The sequence below is a fragment of the Tympanuchus pallidicinctus genome, unplaced genomic scaffold (assembly GCF_026119805.1).
Source record: "Tympanuchus pallidicinctus isolate F22 unplaced genomic scaffold, pur_lepc_1.0 scaffold16, whole genome shotgun sequence".
NCBI lineage: Eukaryota > Metazoa > Chordata > Aves > Galliformes > Phasianidae > Tympanuchus > Tympanuchus pallidicinctus.
Genome location: NW_026294679.1, coordinates 28,590,344 through 28,615,399, shown reverse-complemented (window position 1 = coordinate 28,615,399; position 25,056 = coordinate 28,590,344). Strand labels below are relative to the sequence as shown.

Sequence of the window (25,056 nt, the reverse complement as noted above, 5' to 3'; positions counted from 1 at the left end):
CAATGTCATCTTTATTGCAGTAGTTAAGAAGGAACACAGCCATGTAAGCAGGAGATGTTGCTGTGCGTGGTTTCTCCTCTTTTCCTTGTCCCTTTCCCTTTTCTTCATTGTTCCTCTTGATTAAACTTCTGGGTAGCTTTCTTCAGTTTATGCGTATATATACTGAGTGTACATATAATTTTACCACCTATGACATATGTAACAGGAAACTAGTGTGATTTTCAGTTATATTATTAGTATATTTCCATTTAGGTTATTATCAAGTTATAATGTACAAAATGTCATGTACATCCTCTAATCAGCATTCATATACTGTAGGAGTGTGTACTAAAAGCAGGGGAAGGTCCGGCTCAAGTTTACTCCTGTTTACATGACATGTCTTATTAGGGACTGGAAACGATTCTCCCAGTTGTCAGAGTGCAGGATGAAGTAATATATGCAGTTAGTGATCAAGAAACATGGATGTTAAAGTGCCATTAGGCTTGTGGCTCTTGAATCCCTTCTACATAGTTAATATGAACTAGATCTCTGAATTGATGGCTCCTGCTGTATTATATGGAAAATAACTGTACCGTTGATGTGAGGTGGTGATCACTGGAAGATGTGTACTCAGCTTGCTAGGTGTTTTTTATCAGCGTGCAAATTCCTAGGAAGATCTTTGGTAAAGGAAGAGTATTGAATTTTAACAAAACTTTTCAATGGAAGGACAAACTCTTCAAGAAGAATTTCAGTCAGAAAGGGTCAGGCTCAATGAATTTTCTTATTTGAAAAAATATGTCATAGAGCCTTTTCAAATTACCATTTAACATTTAGAGAAGGAAGAATTTCATATTTGTTTGAAATGACATTTAAAAAATTTAATTAACCTGTATTAAAAAGAAAAATGTAAACATACATTCCTAATACAGTTTATTGGAAGTGAGATCTTTTCTTTTCAAAATTCAGAGTCCAGGTTGTCTCATTCATGCTTTTGAGTTTGGATGTAATACTATGGTGTGGAAAGCTTACTAATGGCAGTACTACCATTCAGCTTTAAAGACTGTCGGTTTGGAGTCTTCTTCACAACATTATAAATATTGTAAGTAGATTAGACTTGTCTGACATTTTTCTTCACATTTAAAAAAATATTATGGCTATTAATGCTTACTTTATTTTTAATTTATTAAGCTTTATAGAAGTTGTGTTGCTCTGGAAACACTGAGCAAAGAGATACTTAAAATGAAAAGCAAAGAAAGTTTGTAATGAATTACAGGAATCTCGGTTACTCTGAGATCTTGTTCATCTGTGAAGCTTTATTCCCAATGCAAATGAGTCCTGAATGTGAACAACTGTTTTATTAGATAGGGGTTTCTAAATATAAATTGAGTATCCAATGGATTACTCCTGAGCCCACCTGCTCTGCCATAATGGACTTTCCCATATCTTCTGTCTTGACTTACTTATATCCAGGTACATAGCATCTTAGATAAACACTTTGCACTTTGGTAGTATGGAATGAATTACTGACAGGTGTATTCCATTACCAATTTGGTTGTGTCTTCTTTGGAATATAAGCCAGTTATCTGATACCTAGTTTTTTTGGGTGTCTTTTTTTCCCATCTAAACTAAGAAGAAACATATTTTTTGAAATGTAAGCCTGTCTCCTGCTAACAAAAGTCTGCAACTGGAGATAGACTTGTCTCAGAATTACAAAGTAGATTTCAAAATGGTCCTGAAAAATTTGCCTTTTTTTTTTTTTTTGTGAGAGGAATAGTAGTAATAAAACACTCCACTTAAATCCTTCCTCCAAGGATGTGAAGAGAAAATATAAAAGCCGCTTTTGGAAGCGGGTCGCTGACTTTAGCCTTGCTTGGGACAATAGGAGCTGGAAACAGTTTTCTTTTGAAACCTATTCAGTGACAAATGTAAAATAAGCAGGTAATAAATTGTAAGGGTAGTGAATGATAGCTTTTAAAACATTTGAAAAGAGCTGAGATTTAGACATGATTATTTCCATGAGCTCTTCTTTACTTACTGTTTCATTATGAATAATAAATACATTAACAACAAAGAAAAGTTTATCAGTCATTGTCCTACTGGTCACTTCAGAAATACGAAGAAGGAAAAAATGACAGAGGCCCTCAGATGAGCCAGTACTTTGTGATATTTGCCAATGATGAAGCTTTCACTTTTTTTTTCTTTTTTTTCCCCACATATTCCATATTAACAAAGCTGACCCTGGGCATTTCTTAGTCTCTTCACTCACAGTTCTCATCCCAGAAAAGGACCCTATGGGTCCCCAGCTGTGACTCTCTGCAGATCTCTGTTACAGGTCTCCAGTCTCTCTCTGGTTGTAAGCATCCCAAAGGCTGCCCATTGGCAATCTGCCCAACTGGCAGGGGGTCTGCAGGAGGGTCTGCAGGGTGGAAAGCAGCTGCACAGTAGGAGTTTGTGAAGGAACCTAATTGCTGGTGTTGGGCATCACAGAACTGAATGTTGGCATCTAACAGGCTTTGATGATAGTGGCAGTTGGTTCTCCATGGAAAGAGTTAGGAGTTGAATACTCAACTAGTCATGGTGGAACCATTCCACAAGGGTCTGGAGGCAAAAACCTGTGAGGCATGACTGAGGTCCCTTGACATATTCAGCCTAGAGAGAAGTAGAATTATGGGACAGCTAATTGTGCCCTGCTCATGAGGGGGAGTGGAAGGTCAGGTGCTGATCTCCTTTCTCTGATGACCAGTGGTAGTGCTTGAGAGAATGACAACACGGGAGGTTCAGGTTGGATATCAGGAAGAATGTGATCTGGTGCCAGAACAGACTTCCCAGGACAGTGGTCATGGCACCAAGCTTGTCAGAATTCAAGATTCTGGGCAGTATTTTCAGTCATAGGGTCTGATTTTTTTTGGGTGATGCTTGTTTGGAGCCAGTAGTTGGATTCAGTGATTTATATGGTACCCTCCCAACTTGAGATAGTCTATTTCCTGTTCTATCTGTCAGTGCTCCTAAGCTAGATTCTCTGTGTTGCAGGTGTATCTGCACTCTACTTCTAGCTATAATTAGTATTTAAACTCTGCTTTTGTTTTTCTTATAGTGCCTCTTAGGACACTTTCCAAATGATTTTTCAACTGTGAACTCACCACTTCTCACTTGATTTTTGTTTTTTTATTTTTTTCCCCTGGAAAGCTGTAATGCTCTTTATCCCTACCATTACAGTGAAAGAATGAACAATATCCTTTTCTGTTTTGATATCCTTCCTGGCAAAACACACTGCTTCTTTCTTGTCACAAATTTCAGAGTGACAGCCCTTCCTTCTGGAACTGTAGAAACAACAGGACCATTTGTTTGCCATCTTCAGCTGTCACTGAAACATGATTTTTCCCCTCTCTATTTGGACACTCATCTGCTTCTTGCCCTCTAGGTTGTGTCTAGACACTCATCCCCATGCTCCCTTCTACAAAACCAGCTCTTTACTCTCAATGCTAAGGTGCTGACCCTGGCAAAGCAGCCAGATACTTAGAATATATCCATCCCTGTTGCTGTCTGCTTGGAAATGTGCTTGGTTTCAGATTTTTGGAAGAGATCAGGAATGGATTGCATCTGGTTTGCTTGCTTTGCTTTCTGCAGAATGGCTTTCTTTCTGAACATTGTTGTATTTGTTGCAAACCTTCCTCGCTTCTAATTCTACAACTAATGAGCAGAGTTGCTTCCTTTGTAAAGCAATGTAAATATTTGTTCTCCATTAATATTTTGAATAAAATAGATGGATTTTAGCAATGTATTATTTCAATTTATAAATTTAAAAATAAGGCTGTCTACATGAAAATATCATTGATCATTTTTATGAACAATATATTTTTAACACTGGTTATAATTTCTCAGCAGAAAACACTAGCAATAGAAAGGAAATAGGGAGAAACAGAAGATCAAAAGACAAACAGATTTCAGATCCTGTTATAACAGTCTTCTATGTTCACTGCTCTCTTTCCCCTCTTCCCAGTCGGGCAGAGTTCTGCTAGTATCTTTTATATGTTGTCACAAATAGTTGTTCATCAGCTGAGTTTGAAATCTTTGAGTTTAGGTTCTGTATTTTAACATCTGGTTGTTGAAATGTGGCCAGGGAGGAACAAGGATGTGTAGTTTCTCAACACCTTTTTTTTTCCAAACTCATGGAAGCTACTTACTAGTCTAAGATTAAAGAAATATGGATGTACTTTAATTTCCAATGTACTGTTTATCTCATAAGCAGATTAGAAATGTTGTGAGGCATTATTCTCAGACTCTCTACCTAGGCAGTATATAAAGAAATAGCTGTTTTTGTATATATATATTAGTATGCTTTTCACCAAAGAACCCATATTTTAGCAATTAATCCTGCTACAATCTATTTCAGAGGTTTTCCTCTGCTGCAGCAATGAGAGATTCCTAGCCTGCTTTCTTTAATGAAGGATGCATTTATGAAATAGGCTGTAATAGGATCTTTTGTAGGGAATTCTGAATGGTTTGAGCCAAAAGCTTAGCAAATGACAAGATGTTGAACATCTTGAATATTTAAATTCTAATTAAAAAGGAATGACCATAATCTCCCCATTTCCTTTTTAACAAACAAGAAACTACACAAATCACAAACATACATAATATATATTTATTTGGAGAATTCTGAAGGAATTTGTGTATGATATCATAGGTGTCACCTGATAGGTGTCATAGGTATACCATAGCTTGGTCTTCACACTCTTTAATTTCCTTGGGCCTCTGGCAGTGAGTGCACCTCCAATGTACCCGTGCTATCGGAAGGCTGAAATTTTCATGATCTCTTTCAGCTGTTCCTTGTAGGATATTGGAGGGGTTCTTTAGGGCAACTCTGTAAATGTGGCTCAAAATTTGAAACATAAGTTTTTTTCCTCCTCTCAGTGTGTCTGGTTTTAGAGTACTGCTTCATGGGACATGGCACAGCTCTAAACAGAAGATATTTATAGACTTTTAAACTTGCCTACCTCTAGATGCAGTTATGTTTCTAAATGTTTCAGGCTTCTAGAGTGAAGAGCCATTGACTTTTGCACGGGATGCTGAATGGACTAGCACTCTTCTGGCTAAAGATAAACTCTGAGCATCCTAAATTTAGTCAATCTCTTTTAAAAACCTTGGCACAGATACATGAACCCAGAAGAATGAGTTAGAATCATTCATTTGAAGTTCCCTGGCTATTTCAGCACCTCCAACTTAATATTTATTCATACAAATTGCTCACTGTTGCAGGTAACTCACAAAACGTAGCCAATGCAATAACTCTGCACCTGAGCATTATTTAGTTCTGCTTTGCTAATTTTGGCAGCACTTTGTTTTTCCTCTGTACATTACCACACTGGGCTGTTTTGGCTATGTCTGAAGAACATGTTAGAGGGGGGAATAAGGAGAAAATCTACAAGTTTTGTTAAGATTAGCTTTCATAGCAGCTACAATTCTTCACTTAAGGGGTCAGTTTAATTTTCTTGCCAATTTAAAAGAAATGCTAAGTAGGCAATTAACAGAAGGAGACAATTTTTTTTTCACTGCATACTGAAGAGAGGATTATCTTGTCTCTAGCAGTTCTCATCTATTTTGACACCAGGGATAGTTACATTCCCCATCATGCTGTTTATGATGCTGATGAGAAATAATGTGTCCTGTCTGTGATGATTTTTCTCCTTTTGACTTTTTGATTTTTTTCTTTAAGGATTTTTGTCTTTTTAAAGGAGTACTTCACCTTGTGGACATGAGAAATGGATTGAGATCCATGTATTGTCCACTGTTTTTTCTCTTGTTTATGTAGATTGAATAACAGGTTTTAAAACACTGTTACTTAAGTAATTTACGTGTATTTTTTTAACACAATATTAATGAAGAGTGACATTAAAAATGTTGATGTTGGCTACTTAGCCAGCTTTTGTTTTGTTTTCTTGCTAGGATCAGGTATTCCCTTTGTCTATATTAAGGACAGATAACTTGTCATTGCATTTCAGCCTTGGAAATCATGGGTGTTTATGCTCAACCAGTCATCTGGAGTCATTGTCATAAAAGAAGGTGCATCATCCCTGCCTCTGATGCAAAATATCTGAGAGGCTTATTATGCAAATGTGTTTGGAGAGTAGGGTGGTTGATGCTGTTCCTTCCCAGCCCAGCCACGGTCTATAGAGCCTCTCACTATCAGTGCAGTTGTTTTTGAAGCCACAAAGAGCAATCATGGCGCCGAAATTATCCAGGTTAAAAAGCAGTTACTTAAAAGGATTTTGTTCATTTGTGTTTGTCTTTTTTAACTAGGTACATTACAGTGATTCATAGGGCAATTTATAACATGGTGTAAGAATGTCTGCCCAATAAATAGGATCGTATTGGCATAGAAGAAGAAATGCAGTGACATAAACTGGTTTTCTGTAATGAACTGCCTCCTGAAATACAAATGTGTACTGGGACTCATTTTATTAGGTGAGCTGAATCCACGCTCGTTGTTTAACTATGTGTTAAGCAGGACATTAGCAATATCATAATCACTGTAGTGTACACCTCTTGATCCTTGATATAGTTTTATGAGACTACAGAATAACTTACCTCTGTTAAACAAAGGGGGCAATTAGAAACTTTCATGTACATTACCAAATCTTTCCTCCAAGATCCTCATTACTGGTAGAGACAATTGTGCTGGTGATCTTTTCTGGTTTTACCTTTGTAGTGAACCACGAGGGCTATCTGTTGGCTGATAAATATCCTGTGTGACGAGATGAACTCTTTCTCTTCATAGTATGAAATCATTATCTAAGTCCATACCAGGAAGCTGGAAAAACTGTCCATGCAAATCATAACTATCTCTTGGGTCTTGCTTAAATGTGAAGAGAGGATGACTCATATGAGTGTCTCAGAGTGGTGGTTTTAATTAAATAGGTTAACTAAAGTTAAATGAACAGAGTTGTAATAAGGCAGAAGTAATATATCTGGGAGACGTGTTTAGAAGAAAGCAAGCCTATGGGATTATTATGTACAGGTCTCTCTGAAAGTAATGTGTGAAAGTAATTGCTTATTTCTCTCCATGAGAAACAACAATAGCTACAATACCTATGAAGAGCACTTTTTGATAGATCAAATTCTCAGCTACAATGCAGTCTTTTTCAACACGGTCACAACCTTTAGCTATGTGTTTTTCCAGTGATGAACAAGAGCTTGCATGCTACACTTGCATAAATCTGCACCAGTGGGGGTGAGCCACTGTTGCTTCAGTTGAAATGCACCACCCACCACCTCTCTCTGCTCACATCTGCTGTTTGGTCTCCATAAATGTTCAGCAAACATCAGAATGTCAGTGGGTACCACTTTTCTGCATAGAGGAATTCAGTGGCACTCCTTCATACACCCTTCCGTGTCAAACACCGTTCTTTCGGGCTGCCCCTCTGCTGCTATCTGTCATATGGCAACCAGAAGTAATGGAATACTAGTAGGAAGTTTCAACCTCTACTGCCATACCACCAATATCCGCCTCTGATGTCATGGCCAAAGGAATAAAATAGGAGGCATTACTTTCAAAGCAGCTCTCATAAATACAAGCACACCACATATGTCCTGAGCAATTATTCATTACAGGATCCCTTAACACGCTGACATACCACCATGTTGCAATATGCCTTCAGGCTACATTTATAGATTATCTTAATGGTACACGGGACTTTGGGTGCAGTAGTCAGAGAAATGTGGCTGCAACTGATAAAGTACCTCTCAATCATGTAGCAACGGAAGAATTGGAAAGTACTGTGCTGAAACAATGCCAGTGGAAAATAAAGTATTCAGAATAAGATGTGACAGTATCTTACATTGTAAATTCTCTTTGGAATATACTTCATGTTTTATTTATTTTTATTATTTCTTTTTCTTTTTTTTTTTTTTTTTTAGGCTGTGGAAACCAACCTTGCATCAAAAGATAGTCACTGGGTCTATGTAAACGAGGTAAGAAAGTGAAGAGACAACCTAGCTTCGTATGCTTACTCATCACCATCCTTTGTTTTCTGTATTTGGGTACATCAGACTGAGCATACTCTTACCATTTTTGCTTCTTGAATGGTACAAAGGCAAACTCTATGGTGTTGTATCTCGCATGCCTTATTGAATTGATATGAGTTGCACATGAAAAATCAAAATAAAGCTTTCAAATATGTTATTTTTACTTTCATGTTGATCCTGCCCCATTACCTACTTAGTAACCAAAGAATATCTCAAAATAAACCTTGAATAAATACTTCTGTATCTGCTGGAATCTCATCTTTCTCACCTATGAACAACTGTGCTCGGATGTCAGGAGAGGAAAGAGTGAAGCCTTAGCTTGTTAAGAGAATGCATTTGCATGACATGCTGGCTTTCTGTAGAGCAGAATTTTGTTGGTGTTCTGGCTAAGTTCCAGGATAGCACAGATCTAAAATGAGAGATTTTCTCTCTGCAGCAAATGGTATCCTGTCCTGCTACTATGTTTGTTTATTTTAGATTAATACCATGATGCCCTAATGGGAATGAGCGCAGACTTGTATTTAGAAAGCCTGAGAAAGCTTCAAGTCTTGTACCATATATAATCATTTACAAATCACTTATTGTTCAAACTAAATTGCATTTTTTTATATGCTTTTGCTTTCAATGATGATTTGTTCGAGAGTATCATAATATCTAAGTAAAAAGATCTGCGTTCAGTTTTATTTTTATATTTTCAATGCATAACCTTTAATTTAATATCCAATTCCTTTGTTTAATATCTCATTCCCTTTTTTTACACCTAGCTAATAATTTTGAATAGGCTACTTTTAATAGTAACTGTGAATTGTGTGGTATTAGAAAGCGCTGTAATTAAATATAAGGGTGAGGAAAGTGTGAAATGTCTGCTTATAAAGGCTTTATAAATTCTTCCTCGGCCACGTTACATTTATGTACTTCCTGATTTGTTAGCTGTGGTAATGACCCACTACAAAATACCAACAAGATGCCCATAGAGTCAGTGTTTATATTCACATAAAGATAACAGTGTGTATTTTCCTAAACATTGACTGCGAGGGAGTCTTTGTGAATCTGCTATTTCTGCTCTTCAGGTGTTAAAACTTACTTCATGACGCCTGAATCTATAATATCACAAATAAAAACCTTCAGCACTCATGCATAAACATGTGCTTACACGCACACACGTGTGTCATACAAGATGTCTGCTCTTATTTTGAGAACTTTTATGTCTTCCCCTAATGACTGGATATGGAAGCTGTGGTAGCAAAATGCAGATCTAAGCTAAAAAGGAAATTTCCTTGCAACTTAACAAGTATGGGGAACTTGTTACTGCAAATAGACTTATAAATAAACTTTAGTGAAAAATATTAGTGCACATACTTACTAATGTCTTCAGAATGCAATTAAATTCAAACAAAATTTGAGAAGTACTTAAACTTTGTGAAGCTTCAGCAGGTTGCCCCAGGGGGTTGTGGATGCCCCATCCCTGCAGGCGTTTAAGGCCAGGCTGGATGTGACTCTGGGCAGCCTGGTCTGTGGTTGGCAGCCCTGCACATAGCAGGGGGTTGAAACCAGATGATCGTTGTGGTCCAGGCCATTCTAGGATTCTTTAGAGAAAATTTGCAAATATTTTATGAAGTGTTGATCTTTGTGTGCTTAGAGCTACTGCTAGAAGAAAAAGATATATCCATATAGATATTTAAGTATTATGGATGGATTCTTTAGGGCCTGTTTCTTACTTAACTGTTTATGTTCCCCAATGCCAGCAAGAAGACAAACTGATTATGCTTTCCACATGCATGTTTCCAGCTAGTATCAATGGGAACTCTGTGGATATTTGATGGAAAACAAGCTGTTCCTTTGCTGTTGATGGGCACTGTAATTTGCAGAATTTAATAAATTTTTAATTCCCAACAGCCAAATGAGCTTTTTTTGATGCAGTTCTGCATGTGTAGCAAACCGGGTACAATTTCTGTAAAATAGTGTTAATACTGAGCCACTCTTTTATTTATTTATTTATTTTTTTCCCCTCTCCCAAGCAGATTGAAGATCTGTTCATCTGTCTACCCTGCGGTCTGTGTGACTTAATCATTCCATTGCAGGGAAGGGGAGAGGTGTAGGGCCAATTGACCCAAAGGGGCAGTAATAGGAAGAGAATACAGTGACAGTTGTTTCTGCTGACAGTTCCTTCTATAAAGAGTGTGGGATTCTAGCAAATAGGTTCCTTAAGCTGTTCTCATTTCAGGGAGCCATTGAAGGGCTTAGTACTGAATATACATAGACTCATAGACCCAAGGCTCATCTCACAATTTGCTGCATTGGACTTATCTGGCTATAGTTAAAATGGCTTTAAAGTACAGTACTATTTCTACAAGAAATCAGTTATTAAATCTTATTTGAGTTAAATCTACTTTTTTTTTTTTTTTTTTTCTACATTGATAATGAAATATTTGTGGGTTTTGGGGTTTCTTTTTGTGAGTTTTTGACTTATGTATTTTTTAAAAAGTGAATTTCTTTCCCACGTGCAGGAATAGGAGTTAAATTTGAGAGTTTCAACTTAACTTATCCCTTCATTTTTTTTGTTGGGAAAGCAATACCAATGAGCAATACCAATGAATGTAAAACTGTATGCCTGTTAAGCTTATTATATTTCAGATGAACAAATGTGGGCTGTGTTGGGGTTATACACAAACTGTAGTACTCTGCTGCTAAGGGGTTGCATTTTTAGTTTCTAATGACTTAAATTTCTGTGCTGACTTACCCATTCATTTTGGGATGCCATTGGTGGTACAAAAGGACTCAGTCACCTCAAAAAAAAAAAAAAAAAAAAAAAAAATGCTGATGGGTTGGAAGGCTGCAACCTTATATGGCAGTCTTTCTGGATAGGAGAATACATAGGGATGTCTTTGCAGGCTGTATGCGCCTACTGTGTCCTCTTTCAAGTCATTATTTGTCCTTCTCCTCATCTTCTACTATGTCTTAAGAACCTTGCTGTCTTAAAAATAAATGTTTGTGAAATATGTCTGATTTTCTTCAGATGTTTCATGTTTCAGACTTAGAGCTCTTGAAAGTAGTGGAGATTGGAGGGGGAAAAATGTATTTCTAGCCACCTCTGTGTTTTATATTTGTTTTATCCTCTTTACATTTATTTGTGCAAGGAATCATTTAGTATTTCTAGACTTAGAATTCAGATACAAGCACTACCTATGTTAAACATGCTTTTAGCTTTTCAGAAACCCTCATGTATGTGACTTTTAAAAAAAAAAATAAAATAAAAATCCTTGCACAAGCAAACACCACTTGAGAACAGCAACTTGTCCAAAAACTTTGATTACTGGCAGTTGTCCATAATTAATTCTGACCTACAGTAAATTGTGTTAGAACAAATCAAGTATTTTGGATGTATCTTTGCTATTTATCACCTGATATGTTGGTAGAGTGACCTGCTGGCTTTGATAGGTGCATGCTATTGCTTCTTGTGGCATGAGTGTGTGACACAGTTGTAGATGCTCTCTGACCTTACCTCCTCCTTTTCAGGGTGTTTATTTTCCATCTTTTTTCTTGTTTTCTTTTTCTATTTTTCTTATATTTCTTTTTCTTTGGTGCCTGACTTCAAGCATTTCTGCTGGTTACTCCTGATGTTTTCTGTTCTCCCTTTCTCTTTTTTGGCACATTCAGAGAAAATGCTGTGTGTTGCCTAGGGCATATGTCTGTGGGAGAAACACAGGAGCAATACTTGAAACTGAATTTGTATGTGGCTGTACAAGGAACAGTGCTCTAGGAGTCTGCATCTGCTTTTTTTGTTAGCAGTGGTAGGTCTAGGGGTATAAATACCATTAGAAGCCATGTTTCTCATTCTGGGGGGCATTTTGTGGTTTGGAAACTTTCTCTGTTGCAAGCAGGGGAGAGAAAAAAATAAAGGCTGCATACAAAATAAATTCTTCTGCAAAATTGAGCATTGATAAAAAAAAATTGTTAGACACAGTATTTTGTTCCCATACATCAAATTTATTTGTGATTCCAGATTTTTTTTCTTTTATATGTACATAAATTCATTATTTTTATATATAAACCACACAAAGCAGTCAACCATTCTTTACTTGAGTGGCTACTGAATGTAACTGTTAAATAAAATGAGTTGTTTCACCAAATCCTTTCTTTCATTTCTATTTCAACAAATTTTCATCACTAGTCATAATTTTGAATTGGGAATAATTGTTTCAGTGTCCAAACTACACGTCCCAGTAGTATGTACACACACCTCAGCCCTGAACCTGAGGAGTGGTGAGAATCAGTCTGGTTGAGTAGCTGTGTGTAAATACAGAGAGATACCCTGGAAAAGACCTTTGTGTATCTTTGATAGAAATGCCCAAAGGACCAGAAATGGTAACAGTGGTGGATTTTAATTTCTCTGGTAGCTGAAAAAAGCAGTGTTAGGGCACACTTTCTTGCTATGGACGTTGTTATCCTTACACGTGTAAAATGTTAAGGTTCAGATTTTGTTTAGGCTAAGGAAGAATGGATTAGGAATATCAAGTCAGAAAATAATTATTGTGGATCTGATTGTAAGATGGTAGCATGCGCTTAAGAAGAGGAAGATGTGAGAATAGTATTAATGGAGTTCAATGAAGAGATTCTATAACTTCAGAAGTTTAGGGAGCTAGTAAAGCTATTAAAAAGATAGAACAAGGAAAATAGTATGGCAAAAGCACTGTGTAGTTCTGTGAGGACATAAGATACTGTAGTTCAATGGGGATATTTTTACAGATCTTGAAATCAAAGGGAGGGATTCCACTAAAAAGAAGAGGGGAAAAAATGATGGGTAACTAGGGAGGAATGCAAAGGCATAACAGAAAAATGATTTGCTGAGGTGTGAACTGACTCATAAGAAGTGATACGAAAAGGTTGGATGTAGTATAAGGTAAAGTGTTAGGTGACTTCTAAGGAGAAGGCAAGTGAGTTTCTAGTATTTTCACTGACTTACTTGAATCTGCATTATAGAAAGTATTAATTATTACCATACTGTTACAAAAACATTATTTTAGTCCAGTTTATTTAGGCAGTAGATGAAATTCAGTGTAGTGCTGAGCTGCAAAATAGCTTCGGCTGCAAAATAGCTGTTGAGCATCTGCTGGAGCAACTTCCAGTTGTCATGGTTTATCAACAGAATATGAATCAATACTGCTGTGGTTTAGTTATCAGTAATCTTACAACAGATGTATCCAGTAGTACAAAAGAGGCAATTATTTTGCACTGCTTGACATGAACTTGGACTTGTTGGAACTACGTTGGAAGTCTGGAGCAAGACACTGTAAAACAAAGAAGGATGGCAGAATAATTTTGAAAACTGGGGGGGAGACCACCTAGCATGGTGAAAGCTCGTTAGAATATGACTGGTGAGGAAAGATTGAAAGAATTACATTGAGCTCCTGTGAAAATTATGAGTTGAAGCAAATGTATGGTGGTAAGATGCATGCGATTACAAGAAGAATATGTTTACACTGTAAAGATAAAGGAAATACAATTTAATCTTTAGCAATAGAAATTAAATTGGGCATTGGGAAATAGTTTATGATCTAAATATATCATAATGAATAGGTGCATCTTCCTTAGTTACCTTTTTCTGTCTCAATCACATTTCTGTCTTGTTCTGCTGTTGTTTTTATTTATTTATTTATTTATTTATTTATTTATTTGCATCCTGCTCACATTGAGTGCTAAATATTTTCAGATCTCAATTTGGAAAGACAAATACAACTATATTATGAACACCACTGGATGTTACTTTTCAGATCTGCACCTTCTGTTCTAGGTTCTTTCAAATGCCGTATTGCAATATGTGTGTGACAGTGCCAATTTATACAAATAATCATTGCTTATACTTCTGATCAGAAAGTTTATTCAATACCTTTGGTGACAGATATGAAATTTATGGGAACTATGTCACGTATTTTATTTGCAGTCAGCATGAAACTCTGTCCTTTCCGTTTGCTACTGAGCAAGCAATAGTGATTGCATTTGATTACATTCTGTTAACCAGGTCCAACTTTGGGATAGCTCCAATGACTTGACTTGGTCAGAAATGAACCTTTTATATCTAGATTACAGTTGTTTAAAATGTATATATATTTTACTTGTTATTACTTTTGATGGGAAGATGCATGTTAATGAATTGCTGACACTTTCAGTGCTTTAAAAATAAATTTAATTATAAGGTGTAAAAATAAGTTGGAAGACCAAAGGTTAGAAATTCCACTTGGCTACAGTTTTCATTTTCTGATATTTCTGATTTCTAATTTATTCTTGCTGGTCCAGATTAGTCATTGTCAGATCAGATGCAAAGGAGTCTTTGTTGTTAAAACAAAATAACCTATTATTATACTGATTTTTTTTTTTTTTTTTTTTTTTTTACATTCCACAGACTATAAGCTATGTGGAATGAATGCCACATGGAATAGCAAATGCTGAAATTCACACAATATTCACTTGTAAATTCTCAAAGTATTGGTGAGGGAATTGTGGGGACAACTGTGGAAATGACAGTGGTTTCTTTCTATGTAAATTATTATGTTATTTGATGGAACTCTATTGAAAAGGAATGTACTGGGGTGAAAATTCTTCTTGATAATCAGCTATCCATGTGGTTAACTGTCATGTCTTTTTCCTCAGAGGAAAAGGGAGGATTTCTTTCTTATATAGCAAAGTTTTGTTACTTTGCAAAAAGCCTATATTGCATTCTTCTGTTGTATTTTTTTCTGTGAACTGTTGTGAAGGTGCCAGAATGAAACTTTGTAAAGGAAAAAGGAATCTTGCTATTGATGGTCCTGGCAGATTCATTAGCACAGTTCTCAGTGTTTGTGTGTGTTCCTGGGGCCTTACACATGGGATGGCTGTATGTTTGATTCAAGATATAGTTTAATGCTGTGCAGAGTAGCTTGACTCTGCACTTCAATATGGGGTCATTTCTTTGTCACTAAGAAAAAAAGTAGGTCCTATTGTTTGTCACATTTAAATGAAATGGAAATCAACCAAACAATCTGCAGCACTATAAGATGGATAGTAGAAAGGTAGGATTCTAAATCCATAGGAATGCTAAGTATTCAGTTGTTAAAAGATTGATGAAATTCTTCTTCAGCTGCGAAATAAAAGTGAAGTCTCAGGAAAAGTTGCTTCTGGATGTTTTCTGTTTTCAGTCCAAAAAAAAGTTTGAAATGGAAAATAACTGAGGCTGTGAGTATAGGCAAACCACAAAGCAGTTGTATACTGTAAAGTATTTGGATAAACTCTTCCCATCTGTGGTAGTATATTTGTTAGAGAAAGCCCTCAGAGTTGAGAAGAGAGAAGTGAAGAAGCTTTATAATTTCTACAGGAGTAGTAGTAAAAGCAACTGAAAACAGGACAACAGTACAGGTTTTACCAGTGGCAAGAAGTCATATACAGGAAGTTGAAGTGCTAAGGGACTTGGAGAACTCCAAGCTGTGTTGAAATGATGTTATCCAGAAGGTTTGGTTAACTGCATTACTTGAATGTGACTCAAACTTTGGCCAACAAGTCTTCCTTTCCAGGCTGATGACAAATTTCAAATGATGCTGGTGGTGCTGCCAGTGGTTGAATTTCTAGAGCTTCAGCAGATAAAGAAAAATTTCTCAAACTCAAGCCATGTGATAATTCAGAACCAAGTACAGAGAAAAGTTTCTATTTTATTCTTTTTTCCTTTTGCCTTCAGCATTCACTCGAAACATGTTTCCTCTTTAGTGGACTCTACGTCAGTTCTCTATTCTGTAAGAGGCAGTTTGTTATATGAGAAATGAGAAAGTGTTCCATTGTTTCTGCCCTGGTGCAATGTATTTCGTTCTTTCTGTTTCTACCCTGCAGCTCCGTCATTTCTGCCAATAGTTATCTTTTCTTTTTTCCATGTAATATGTTCAGTATATCCATAGCTACTCATCCCTTTGGCTTATCAAATCAAATGTCTTCTCAGCCACTATCAAGGCACTTCTTCCAGAGGAAAATAATGACATAGAGATCTCTATAAAATATTTTCAAAGGTTGAGAAGGAGCAGAAAATAGGATAGCAATTATCAAATAAAGTGTCTCTCAACAAATTACTTTACCTCTCTTTCCTCCAAGGGTATCAGGTAATAAGACATTAGATAATGTCTGATGAACAGTGTTTCCTAATGCAGAGCTTGTAGAGTAATCTTGGAGAAACTTCTGACTGCAGAAGAAAAATCCCATATGGATGCAGTGTTTATTTTCCACTTTCCTTTGAAAAAATCTTTCTCCTTTTGGCTAGAAATGCCTATGTAATACCCCTTGAGTAGTCAACAGTCAGATCCACAGCTATTTAGAAATTGTTATGGCTTCATTTTTATTTGGGTAGAACCAGGACTATATGGAGTTCTACTCAATATTTCTCTACATGCAGAATTTCTAAAAGATTTTTGGAAAAAACAGTCTATACAATTGTTTGTATGTATTATAATAATAATAAGTCTAATATGGTTCCCTCTGCCAAATTTGCTTGAACAAAGCAGAATTTTTGTGATACTTCAGAAATAAAAGTAGGGCAAGCATTCTATGATATGCATAATCATTTGAAATTACAGAAAAATGTATAGACTTACAAAAATTGACCAAAATACTAGAAAGACTCTTTTTAAATAATCTAGCAGATGACACATTTCAGTTCAAAGCTTAGTAATTCACATGTCTAAATTTATTCCAATTTTATTCCAAATAAATCTATATTTGTAACTTGCTGACAAATCTTTTTTCTTTCCTTTTAAATGCTGTCTTTGACACTATAGAAAAAACTGCATATTTAGCATTTTTTACATGTATGTGTGTGTGTTTGAAACTGGATTTTATATGCACCTGCATTCTGTTCTAAGTAGCTTTTAAGGTTCGGAATTGACCTAATTCAGATGCTGTTGAATTACACTGAAACAGTCAAGGAGCAAGATTAGATGAGTATGTCATTATGAGTTCTCATCAGTGAAGTCTGCATTAAAATCAATGTTGAGTTGTTTGTTTTTGTTCTGTTCTGGTTAACTATCATTTTTCATGCTTTTACTCATGCACTCATTATAATCTGAGAAAGATGCTCACTGTGGAGTCTTTGAAAATAGAAATAGACCTATAGGAAATTTTATTGGCATCAGGTGAAAGGAAGAGGTTGTGGGAGAAGAGCAAAGATGGAAATTGATCAGGCAGTCATGTAGACCTCTATTAGACTGTTTTCTGTGGCATGAAAAAGTATCCTTTCCTTAAAGGATTAACCTGTGTGCGTGTCTGTTTATGCGAGATGCAGGGAAGCCAACATAATGTTAAGGTTTCATAAATCTGTCTATGGAATATTTCAGAAATGTTTTAAAACCAGCTTATTGTGAAGATGTTTTCTAGATTTGCAATGTATGAACAAGTGTCCATTTTATAGATACATGTAGTGCATTGAGAGGAGTATTGGTCGTGTTACAGGGGCATATATCTAAACCTTGTCTATGTGAGCATCCTTGTACTCTCACCATTCAGTTTTATTCTCCAGCTTTCTCTGGTATCTTCTTTCTGGTATCTCTTGATTCTTTAAATTATTAATGTCATTAAAATTTATAATATTCTGTTATTACCTCTAGGAAAATAGAGATTGTAATGTGAAACATAATTGTCTCATTTTGCAATTTGTGTTATGATAGTTGGGCACAAATAGAGCAAATTTAAATATTCCCCTGAGCAATGTGGCTAGGTATTACAATCTAACTCAAGTTCTTAATGTGCAGATAAATAAATAGATACATGCATGCCACAAATTCTTGAAGAGTGATCTCTGTCATTAATGTGCCACAAGAACAGAAAACAGTGTTTGTAGGAATACTCCTTCAGTGCTGAGTTGGATGTTGAGAACAACTAATAGCCTGAGGTCTACTAATAGTCAGATTTACACTGATGTCTGCTTACCAAAATATTTAGGTGCTACCTGAATTATTTAGACTACTCACATTCTGTCCCTTAGTGGAGAAAAACTCCAGCACATGTATACAAGAACATCCTTTATTTTTCAGAAAAATGCTCTCTTTCCATCCTAATTCAAGAAATTCAAAACTTATAGGTTTGACTGCAACTTGCTATTTGAGGTGCTAGCCAATAGTTAGGCTCCTTTCCTTCCTTAAAGCATACCCCTGAAGCAAAGCAAAAACTGCCATCTATATTAATATCAGTAACAGTAACAGTCAGTAACATCAAGGGATCACGAAAGCCAGAAAGTGGGCACTTAGTATGGGATTTTGTAAGATTTTGCAAACCAATCAATAAAATCCATTTAGAATGCAGTTGTCCACACATAGTATTGGAAGATAATTAGTGTGCCGTCTTGTGATGTGTAATGATCCATGATCAAGATTGGAAATTTGGAGCATAGTTGCTTATAAAGGTTTAGGACTGAATTAAATGGCTTGCTGAGTTGTCACAGAAAATTTGGGTCCCCAGTTGTTCAAGGGAAGCCAGTAGTCAGTTGCAGTCTGTTTGTATTTCAGCAAAGCTTTCAACAGTGTTTCCTCACAATATCAACGTAGACAAAACATCCAGTGTGTAGCAAAGCAAAATCATAATGCAGGGAGTGAACAGTTGGCTGAAGGGTTGAGCTCAAAGGGTTATTGTGAATGGGGTTACATCAAGCTGGTTTCCAGACTGTGATGGCATTCTGCAGGGCTTCATTTTAGAGGGCCAAATCTCTTTAATATTTTCGTCAACAGCTTGCATGAAGTACTCAAAGGTATACTAAGTAAATCTGTAGATGACACTGAATTGAGAGGAACTGCTAGTTCCTCAAGGGCAGAGAGGCCTTGCACAACAAATTTGTCAACTGGGGGATTAGTGTGATTTTTTAAAAGGAGCAAGTTTCAGATTTTGCATCTAGGATTGGACACACCTGTGTAAATATCTGTACAGATTGGGGAATGAGAAGCAGGAGAGCAGCCCCATGGAAAGGGATCTGGGGGTTCTGATTGATGGAAGTTGAACATAATTGAGCAGTGTGCTCTGGCACACTCCAACTTGGGATATTCTATGATCCTGTGATGTCATATACAGGGGGGGAAAAAAAACAGGTTATTTTTTAAAAATTAACTAGATAAGTAGAATTTAATTATAAGATCAGTGTGAAATGTTCCTTTCCTCCGTGACTCCAAGACCTAGGACAATATACAGATTACTTGCTGTTATCCTGGTAGATATAAATGTAGTCAGAGCACAGGTGACCTTTAAAGCTTCACATGCTGCTGAGCCAGAATCAGAGTGTTTCTAGAAATGAACCCCCAGGATATGCCAACACCACATGAGGGGGAGACCTGTGGCCATGACACTGGTCCAGGGAAATGCATCTGCTGCTGAGCAGGATGGCATGTCCTGTTGCTGTCCTCGATTCACACAGGCACACACCACTATTCTGCTCTAGGAGCTGCCCAAGATGCCCTGTACCCCAAGATGCCCTGTACCACACTGCTTGCGGTCTACCAGGGATCGTGTTGTACAGCTTGGAACGGTTTGTAGTTAGCCTTAGTTTCTAGAGCATTAGCTCTGAAACGTAGTCACGCACAGACCCTTTTTTTCTGCAACAACTTTTTTTACTGTCCTTTTAAATTTCAAAAATGGAATCCTGTTTCTAAAACGAGCAGATCATTTGCTGGTATTAATGGTAATCAGATGTAATGTTGTTGCCCTAGCATTACATATAGAACTAAGGTATTGAAGCCTCTAGCTGCTGCCAGCTGTCTACACAGGAAAAGGTAGCACTTTGAGATTTGATTTAGCCCAGTTATGTTCTGAGTCTCTTAGAGTGACTAGGCTCTTTTGTTCAGGATTCACTTGATGTGCATAGCTGAGTGTGAACGATGTGAATTAATGTACCTAGGAGAACCATCCTGCTCTGAGTCAAGCATTTTGATGCAGGTTATGGTATGTCTTAAAAAATAAGAAACATTCATGACATGGGTAGAATGCAAAATACAGGTGGCATGAGTTGAATTATGGATGATTACTTTTTTTCAAAAAGTATCCTCTGTTTCCAGTCATTCAGTCTGTGTTTCCCTACCACCTCTAGGGGGTGATGAGTTAAAGGTATTGCATAAAGCTGGTTCTCCCTCAGACCACAGTGGGAGAAGCTTAGACACAGTATGTGGCATTAACACCCTCAACACCAGAGAAAAGAAATCCAGGGCTGGTTTCTGGAGGGACTATGTAGAGCTCAAGGCAATTCTGTGGTGATCTTCTACAGAGTTATGAAGTCTCAGAGTCTTTTTACTTCTGTTGGTGTATGTTTTCTGTATTTACTTCACACTGTTGTTAACACAATGAATTTTACCTTCTACGAAGTTAAAAATTCGCATTCCTTAAAAATGATGGAAAATCAGCAAAGAAGAACTGAGCCAAAGCTACAATACTAGTCAGCCGTTACAAGTAATTATGATAACCCCATGGTCACTTCACTCTCAGCTTGACAGAAAAAAATGTCAAGAAAGCAAAATAATTTTTCTCAAACGCTGAAAATACAGCATCAGCTTCACTTCCCCTGATGGCACATTGCAAGATGTAAGCCTTGGTGTCAAAACAGGGCAAGTCCATTGATACGAATTGCTGGCTGCTCTCTACTCTGAGGTACTGAGAGCAGCCCTGTGTGAGCTTGGCCATGAGCTGGCCCAGCTGTGCAGGTTGCACAGCCAGCTGATGTTGGAGATTGACTGACGGGACGTGTGAGGCTGCTGGTGGCAGTGGTAGGGAGCTCGGCTGTAAAGCCTTCTCTGTGAAGGATGTCTGAAGGGAGGAATACAGACAGTGGTGCTGCAGCCTGTTGTTCCTCGTGTGGAAGGAATCTCCATGGCAGCTGATAGCCATTGCAGGCTGCGCAACTGTTATGATTTCAGGATCAGCTAAACCCATAATTTTCAAATTATTTGTTTTAAGGGTAAGAAAAGAGGTTTTTGTTTGTTTAGGTATGGAATACTGAGTAGAGCATATATTTGAGTTGGCATCAGTTGCAACATAAGAGCAGTAGATGAACACTCTGTCCCTTGTCACGAATTTTCTTTCTATCTTATCCCAAATATTTCTCTGTGCAGTACTTTATATTCTTAACTGTGTCCATCCCTTCCATGAAGCTTCCCAGCTTTCTGATTTTGTAATATCGATTACTTCAAAAGACTTGATTGAGTCATTATTATAAGGATTAGTCTGAAGAAATAATTTAATGTTCTTCCGGGAAAGATGTTCTCACAACATTGTTCTCAGAGGTGGGGGCTGTATTTCTTAAAGGTGGCTACATTTTGTATTTGTTGTTTTGTTTTGAGGCTGTAGTGAGGTTCTATTCTGTCTGTATACATTTCTTGTTCCTTACCTTGAGATCTATTGATTCTATTTTTGTGCTTTTTCCTATGAGGAACTACTTCCACAGTATGATAATATTTCCAGAATAGATGGTGCTATGTTAAGCTGTTTTCTTTATTTCAGATAGCACGTTTAAAAATGCTGTTATTAAACATAAAAAAAACTTTTTGTTCTAGACAAAACTTGTGCATCTGTAACTTTTGATTCTTCCTTTGTTTGCTTAAAAACATTTTTTGAACAATGTTAGATATATATTAAAACGTCTGCACAAGTCTTTGTTTCTAAAATACTATGTTTCCATTCACAGGAAATCACTGATAATGAAATATTAGAGTTGGTGCATAGTGCCCTTGGGAGGATGACAGTTATCCGGCAGATTTTCCCTCTCTCAAAGGACAATAATCAGAGGTGCATGAGGAACAATCACCGAATATCATCACTGCTCTGTGATCCACAGGAAGGCTATCTTCAGATGCTGCAGGTCAGTAGCTACGTTCAGCAGAAAAGTCCATTTCAGGAATTCAATGTGAGATAGTTTTCTGTTACTGAATTACCTCAGAGGAAAAATAAAATGAATACAGATAAATCTGTGCATGTAGTTTTTGCTCAGTTATTCCTGATTTAATTTTTTATTTCTTTTTTGCAGAACAAAGTGTTTTAGATATAATGTTATGTCCATAAAGCGCTAGAAATCAGTTGTACTAACCCAAAGATGATTTTGGGTATGCCTTCCTTTTATGAATCTTCTTCTATGTGAAGAAAAAAAAAAAAACAACGTGTGTCATCATAGTTTTCTGGCATTACTATTTTTTTTATTATATTTATTCCTCAGATATCTGATACAAAAGAATTAATCTTGAGCATAACGGAACTTTGATATGTATTGGGCTGTGGAGCGCATCATATTTAGTTAAATGGACTGAGTGCAGTTGGTGTATTCAATCTGTCCCATTTCAATAGTCTCAGAAGTCTCCAGCAGCTGGTAATTGTTAGAGCATATGAAATATGCACCACTGGTTTGAGTTCCAGATTTTGGTAACAGATTTCCTAGAGCATAATTGATTGAGTTGAAAGGGACCATTAAAGGTCATCCAGTCCAACTCCCCTGCAATAAACAGGGACATCTACAGCCAGATCAGATTTCTCAAAGCCCTGTCCAGCCTGACCTCGAGAGTCTCCAGTGATGGCACCTCTACCTCTCTGGGGAACTTTGTTCCAGTGCTTCGCTATCCTTATTATAAAAAAATAAAAAATAAAAAAAATAAAAGAAATTAAAAAAATTCTTATGTCTATGTCTTCCCTCTTTTAGTTTGAAACTGTTTTTCCTTGTCCTGTCACAGCAGACCCTGCTAAAGGGTCTGCCACCTTCTTTCTTCTAGCCCCCTCTTAGATATTGAAGGTCTCTCTGGAGACTCTCTCTTCTCCAGGCTGAACAGCCCCAGCTCTTAGCCTCTCCTCATAGAGAGGTGTTCCATCCCTTGGATCATTTTTGTGGCCCTCCTTTGGATATACTCACATTGCTCCTGTACTGAGGACTCCATGTCTGAACTCAATACTTCAAGTGAGGTCTCACCAGCACAGAGGGGCAGGATCACCTCTCCCAACCTGCTGACAATGCTTCTTCCGGTGCAGCCCAGGATATGACTGGCTTTTTAGGCTGCGAGGGCACATTGCTGGCTCATGTTCAGCTTGTCATCCACCAGTACTCCCAGGTCCTTTCTGACTGGGCTGTGCTCAATACAGCTTTTCCTCCCACTTGTATTGATAATGGAGGTTACTGTGACCCAGGTGCAAGACCTTACACTTGGATTTATTCAACCTCACGAGATTCTCCTGAGCCCTTGCTCAAGCCCATCGAGGTCATTCTGGATGGAAACCTCAGGCATATCAACAGCACCACGCAGATTGGTGTTACCCCCAAACTTGCTGAGGGTGCACTTAATCCCACTGTTGATTATTAAGGAGCATCGGTCTCAATACAGACCCCTGAAGGATACTACAATGATTTTACTCTGGCATAGGCAAAATCTCCAGATTTATCCCAGATATCAGAATTTTTCTTGCAGTAATTTAAGCTTAAACAGTTTCAATTGGTATTTCCAGTCATAGTGCAATAATTTTGAAACACAGATCTGGGGCTTTCAGTGGCGCTCTACGTGTTTCTAGTTTACTTTAGACAATTTAAGAATCTCCTCTATAGTATAGTACAAGCTGCTGGACAAAAAGGAGAACTTTTGGTAGATTGAGCATATAAGCTTGGTGACACACTCCAAGCAAATATTGCAAATGTAATTTTAACCTGGGATAGTATAAATATGCAGAGGTCTAGTCTATGAGTCAACAAGCATAGGTATTGTGTGAGTGAGTCAATTTAGGGCTTGGTAAGGCTGTGGGGAAGGGGCTGCCTGCAGTCTGGGCTGCTGCAACCCGGTCAGGAAGGGTGTCCTTGCTAGTGGGTAACATTTTGGATTAGAGCTTCAGCAGGGAAAACGTGAGGCTTATGGGAAGCCAGGAAAGTAGAAAAAGTCCTAGGATGAGAATTGTAAAGGGGGAAGATTTTCAATGGAACAGGAAATGGAGATGTTTGTTTTACTTATTTGTGCTCTTCTAATGAGTTGTAGTTGCAGAGACTGAAATCCTTCAAGAGAAGGTGTGTGGGCATTTTCTCCTCAAAAAGAGCCTCTGCCTGACTCAGATTCTGTCACAATGGGTTTGATCCCAAAGTTTGGGAAATTCCAGCTGCATAAATTGTATCTCTGAGCACTGGTCTGCTCTTTCTGCACTGGGGAAAGTCTATGCCTGTCTTTTCATAGAAAGAAAAGACACTCAATGTTTGATAGCAATCAAAAAGAAATGCTGTAAGGAGAGCAAAGGTCAGTCATTTCAGAGGATCAGAACTATTTCCATTATGCTGAAAAAAGTGATGTAGCCTGCACCAAAAATCACTTATTGGGGGACAGTTTTACCTTACAACAGGATTTTGAGTATTTCTGACTGAGCTAGCTTATGCATGATGTAATTCAGAGAGTCATCCAAAGAGCTCTGGCAGACTTCTCTGAGGAAGTTATTTGCTAAACCAGTAATTGGTTTGCTGGCTTGAATAGCCTCACAGTCTATTACAGAAGTTCACTGACAAAAGACCCTTTAGGAATCTAAATACTCTTTCTACTATTTCACAAATGTGGGTTTAGAGAAGTAACACATCTTCAGCATTCTTATTTCTTGTCTTTCAGAAATACTGTGCTACCTTAGAAACAGTCATTAAGAGAATGGAAAAGTAATGTTATTCTTTGCCCATTAGTTCTTAGAAACAAGAAAGAGGTGCAGAGGTGTATAGTTAGCTTTGTGGAACTTGATTCTATAATTTCCTTGTCCAGTCGTGCTGAAATGTAATATCATGGGCACTGAAGAGCACTGTATACTATTACCAGTTTCTCAGATAAACTGCCCTATGTCTTATGTTATCTTTAGGTTTCTACTAATTGAATATAGGATGCTCTAAGCATGTGCAATTATGTCTGAAGCATTCTGTATCTTTATTTTGTTTAGACATTGTCTAAACATGTTATATAACATCTTGTTGGGAATAGAGCTTATATTCATTTCTCAGTATGATTGACATATTATTAATGGTTCTGTAATTCAGGTACTTTCAATCTATTTCCCTTTTCTTGCTTAAAAAATAGTTTTGACCTT

At 37.2% G+C, this 25,056-nt stretch overlaps 1 protein-coding gene across 3 annotated transcripts in view; it reads left to right on the top strand.

Annotated features, from left to right (window-relative positions):
* GRID1 (glutamate ionotropic receptor delta type subunit 1) overlaps window positions 1–25,056 on the top strand; it is a 511,185-nt gene that overhangs the window by 381,931 nt on the left and 104,198 nt on the right. For all 3 annotated transcript variants that reach the window (XM_052677974.1, XM_052677976.1, XM_052677975.1), the window contains exons 5-6: window positions 7,897–7,950; window positions 21,668–21,841. In XM_052677974.1, coding sequence (XP_052533934.1) covers window positions 7,897–7,950; window positions 21,668–21,841 — 228 coding nt within the window. The remainder of the gene's footprint in view (window positions 1–7,896; window positions 7,951–21,667; window positions 21,842–25,056) is intronic.